At 34.3% G+C, this 5,043-nt stretch overlaps 1 protein-coding gene across 2 annotated transcripts in view; it reads right to left on the bottom strand.

The window, feature by feature from the left end:
* LOC113227418 (protein Wnt-7b-like) overlaps positions 1–626 on the bottom strand; it is an 85,682-nt gene extending 85,056 nt beyond the window's left edge. Inside the window, exon 1 of one of the 2 annotated variants that reach the window (XM_026460335.1) lies at positions 363–626. In XM_026460335.1, the coding sequence (XP_026316120.1) occupies positions 363–484 (122 nt within the window). In that variant the 5' untranslated portion in view covers positions 485–626. The remainder of the gene's footprint in view (positions 1–362) is intronic. The other variant, XM_026460336.1, reaches the window with a different exon arrangement.
* Between the last annotated feature and the right edge of the window lie 4,417 nt (positions 627–5,043).

Raw genomic sequence — 5,043 nt, 5'->3', positions numbered from 1 at the left:
AAGCTATTTTTATTAAGTGTTCGATCTTTATATTAATAAATATAGTAGTTAGATTTAATTTATTTGGAGTTCTTAGGTTTTCGCGATTATTACACATAGGAAATGAAACCTTTTTATTTGGATTTTAATCGAGTATAGTATTTATTGATATTTTTCGTGAAATATAACTCCACTAGTTTTGTTATTATTATGAATATAAAGACCGAACACACGGAACAATTTTCGTCGGCTCGGTGGTACTTGAACCCGTGGTTTCAAGTTCCACCGGATCCATGCTGCACCTCCTTTTTTTGAAGTCGGTTAAAAAGGGAATTTCAACTGCAAAGTAATGTGTATTATAAACAACAAAAGACGTTACTTACCTCACGCACAGGAGCACAAAAAGCAGCACGAGCAAAAAATCCCCACTTCTCCCCTTTAAATTTTGTCGAGTTTTTGTCGACGCGCGTACCACTGTGCTCGCGCGACGCACGCATTCCAACATGGTTTCACATCCTAATTATTTGTTGCGATATTTATCTCTTTAAACACATTTTCACTGCCACCTTTTATGTCCAACAATTTGTGCAATTTGTACCACTGGGATTATGTTGTAGATTGTTATCCTTTTGGACACATTGTCAATAGCTTTAAAAGGATTTATATTTCAACGCTCTGTGTTTCTCGTCGATGTATTCACTGGGTCTGTAACAAAATAAATTGCCATTAGAATAAAATAGAATAACAATTCTTCCTCTGTCGTAAAACGTTGAAAATATTCATCACTATTTCCCTCAATATATTTTTTTATTAGTGATTTTTTTACGATCTCAAGTGACGGGATGAACAAGTCGCGCGCCTGATGGTCAGCTACACGCCTGTCCATAACCGTTGCAGTGCCACTCAGATCTTTAAATTGCAAAGATCTGAGGGGCACTACCACTGCGCCCGTCACCCTGAGACATAAGTTGACAAGTCCCATGTGCCTGTAATTTCACCAGCACCCTTACCCTTCAAAACCGGAACTCAGTAATGCTGACATTACTGCTTGGCGGCAGAAATAGGTAAGGCAGAACTTCTCTGGACGAACTCTTTCACAAGGAGCTCTACAGCTACTAAATTTTCATTAATATTATTGTACCGTACTATTAGAAATCAAAAACATTCCATGCAATTGTATTTATTTTATTATTTATTGTATAACTTGAATGAAAGTTAAGGTTCTGCATAAGTAGTTAAGGTTCTGCAGGAATTCTCCTGGATCAAGACTACCAGAGTAACAAAATTATTTCCGGAATTATTATGTCAGCAGTGGTGAGGCGTCCATATAACTCGATTCCCACCGGCTGTACAAAACACATTACAGTTTAATTTGTTTTAATCTCAGAGTCGTTGCCAGATGTACTATATATATATACATATATATATATATATAGTATATGTATATATATATATATATATATATTGTCTCTTTTTAATAGGGCTACAGGGGTAAAGGATGTATGTACATAGAAGGTCATGGTAATTCGTAGGTAATTAAAATAAAAACACCTAGCATTCATGACTTTGTTTACAAACTTTCGTATCGCGACGGGCAGCATAAAATCACAAATGATAACTTACATAGTATTATCTCAAAATTGATTCAGGTTATATTAATATTACCTATTTAATTTCAAAGCGACATTGTTGCCCTGTCACTTTGAAATCAAATCATATACGAATGACATACAAATATAGAAAATTTTGGAGATAAATTATTAATATTATAACGGAATTTTGAGATAAAATAAAATATAACGCAATTTTTGAGATAATACTATGTTTTTGAGATAATACTATGTTAGTTGTCAAGTACGAAATGTAGTAAATGACTTTAAAAATTGTAGTTATTTTATATGTAGAATAAGTTAACTTGTGAAATGAAGTGAATTGGTGTCTTCTGTGCTAATAAGTGTGTTTAAATGTCGCCAAGGCGCGTTTTTAACGGGTAAAGAAATTTTTATTAATAGGGAGCATGCCAAAAATGTTTTGACGTTGGCTCCGCCCAAAACTATTTATTAAATAAAAATTTGTGAAACAAATATATGCCTGAAGTTCGCGTGACATGCGACAGGAGATGTTGAATTTTGCGCATTAAAAGTACCAAATTCGTTTTAGCGGAATAACTCTAAAACTAAAGGGATTAGAAAAATCCGTAGTGACAGTTCTCGATCATGCATAAATATAATTAATTATCTAATTTTTGTCCTAATAACCTGTAGCATTTCGAGGATGAATCGAAAAAATGTGAAAGGTCATTTCGTGATTTTTATCTATCGAGGAAACTTTATTGTTTTATGTTTCTGATTAGTGTCTATGCTTGAATATATCGTGTAGTTACTCATACAATATTTACAATACAATACAATATTTTTAACTTTAAAGTGGATATACCCTTCTAAAATCAAATCGAAGATTAGGAATTTTTTCTCTGCTCCCTCTTAAAGTGAGTGTGTTTTGTTTCTTCAAAAAGTTAAGCTTCGACTGTACCAAGGAAAATTTTCACGCCTCGTCACTGCAGTAAAGACATTTCGGTTATTTTAAATGCGGTTCGAAGAGCAAAGGCAAGTCTGTTACTATTAATCGTCTAAAAGATACAAATAAGTCTATAAATCTTATAGAATTATTTTGTAACACTTCTTTAAAGCAAATTAATACTTATTCGCTGGTTTTTATAAGAATTTAAGCAATTCATTATCACTAATCTCGTCGTTAAAAGATTATTATTCTTGAGATGACTATATTACTATAATTTGAATAGTTTAATTAATATAGACGTCGCAATTTGGCTTGGCTGAGTTTGGATTATATCGGATTAACAACAAGAAGTCTAAATAATGCTTAAGATGGATAAGTATTTCTCTTATAAAGGTATCAGTCTAATAGTCCCCGTAGAGACGTTGTGTAATTTGCTTTTATCATTGTTGCAAAAAGAAATTAAAAACATAACAATGTAATTAAAAACTTTTTCGGCACAAAAGAGCCCAATTTCAAGGGCGCGTTGATAATACCATTACTTACTGCCTCATACTTTTAAGTTCCCACATACTTTTCACATTAGATAAGCATAAACTGCTTTTCCACAGACATATAAATTAGTTATAATTACCGTTTTATCAAAATAGTTGACACAGCTCAGGTTTTGTTTTATACCTTTTTAACACATAAAGTAAATATTTATTTTTATAGAGCAACTAGCTGGTGCCCATGACTTTATCTGTGTAAAATAAGTACTTGGAGTAGCTTACTGTACTACTGACTTGATAAATGATTGGTGCCGCAAACTTTCCATTCCCTATTTAACCGTCATTAAAATTTATTTTTGTGACAACAATTACTTTATGTCCTTTTCCTAGGTCTTATCTATCTCTATGAAAAATGAATTCCTGACACTGACCGAAAGGAACTGGTTCCTTGTGTACGATCCTAATAGTTCACCTGTCTTTTAGTTCCGTAGGAATGAGACCTGTTTGTGGAGCCACAAACGCGAGACGATCGTATTAGTTCACCTGTCTTTTTAGTTCTTTCAGTTCACAGACGCGAGACGAGATGGTGCGAACGAGACAATTAATGAACTATCATTGCTTTTAGTACAAGTTCAAATGAGATGCACGATTGAACCTTGCCAGTTCGTTTAAGGGCGCGTTCCCACTATGTCGTCACGTTTTATTATCGTTGGACGACTGTCGTGTCTAGCCTGTTCCCATAACACGACTATCTATCGTGGACGATTTTTTATCGTTGAACGACTGTCGTGACTATCTGTTCCCACTAGATCGTGACGACAATTTATCGTTTCAAGACAGCCTCCTTGCCTATCTCTGGCTACGACCCAACGCTGCTGCAAAGCGAACAGAGGGCGCGGGGTACGAGAGGGGAGGGCAGGGAGCAGAATACGTGCGGATAAATAAAACGTGACGACAATAGGAGCGGCGACAATCTGTCGTCAAGTTTTATCGTCTGACGACTGTCGTTCTAGCTGTGACGACAGTTTGTCGTTGTAACGATAAAAAATCGTGAACGACTGTTAATCGTGTCGTGCTATATATGAACAACTTCATTTAAATATATAAGCCACGACACTGTAAACTGCACGACAATCTGTCATCACGATATTAGGGAACGCGTCCTAAGACCACATAAATCAAATTAAATATTTAGATTTCAGTAATATTCAAATATAAACTTATGAGTTTATAATAAACTTGTTTCATTGTTACTTTTATTTTCTTTATAAAATTTAACACACACACCATTTGTAGGTATTCATTATATACACACACACATACACGTATACGAAAATCTTTATTCGAAACACATGAAAAGGATATCAAAGAGGGAAAACAATAAAACATTCCTATTTAAATCAATAAATCATAAATACGGATCATTTCGTTCCGTGTCCTTCAAAGACCGAAACGTTTTCGATTCCCTTCCAATTCCAAGATCCCACTGACCTAAGGAACTAAAAGAGCTAAAGAAACCGGCTAAAAGATTATCTAAATACGTTAATAAGGAATAATATGTTATACATCGAAGTCAATGCGAGACCCTGATAACTTTATGATCATCTGCGAATAAATACGTTTCGGTATAGCGATATTATTAATCATGACGTTAATGAATCATTTTTTATGGCAAAATAGTGTCATTGTCAATACGTGTGCGTCCACACTTTATGTGACAGCTCGCATTATTTCTAAATAGTACAGCACGAGATAATATGGCCGCAATTTATTTTGCGTGTATTATTTATTTGCTTTGGGTATTTTATTTACACTAGTCACTCTTATGTCGCAATATTTCGTGTACACTAAAATGTTTTAAAGTCGTGACTGAATTGTCACAGTGTCACGGAGTTATTGGTTTACTGATTATCACGGGTTATTTTCAGATTTTACACACGTTATGCGTGTTTGTGAGCTGACGAAATTTCGTTCTTGAACTAATTGTATAGTTACAACTGGAAGACATAATATTCTAGACAAATATACTGGACATCATTTAGTAGTTGGGGTATAC

The sequence above is a fragment of the Hyposmocoma kahamanoa genome, unplaced genomic scaffold (assembly GCF_003589595.1).
Source record: "Hyposmocoma kahamanoa isolate Upper Pololo Valley unplaced genomic scaffold, ASM358959v1 210, whole genome shotgun sequence".
In the NCBI taxonomy this organism is placed as follows: Eukaryota; Metazoa; Arthropoda; class Insecta; order Lepidoptera; family Cosmopterigidae; genus Hyposmocoma; species Hyposmocoma kahamanoa.
This window is presented reverse-complemented; position numbering and strand designations above follow the sequence as displayed.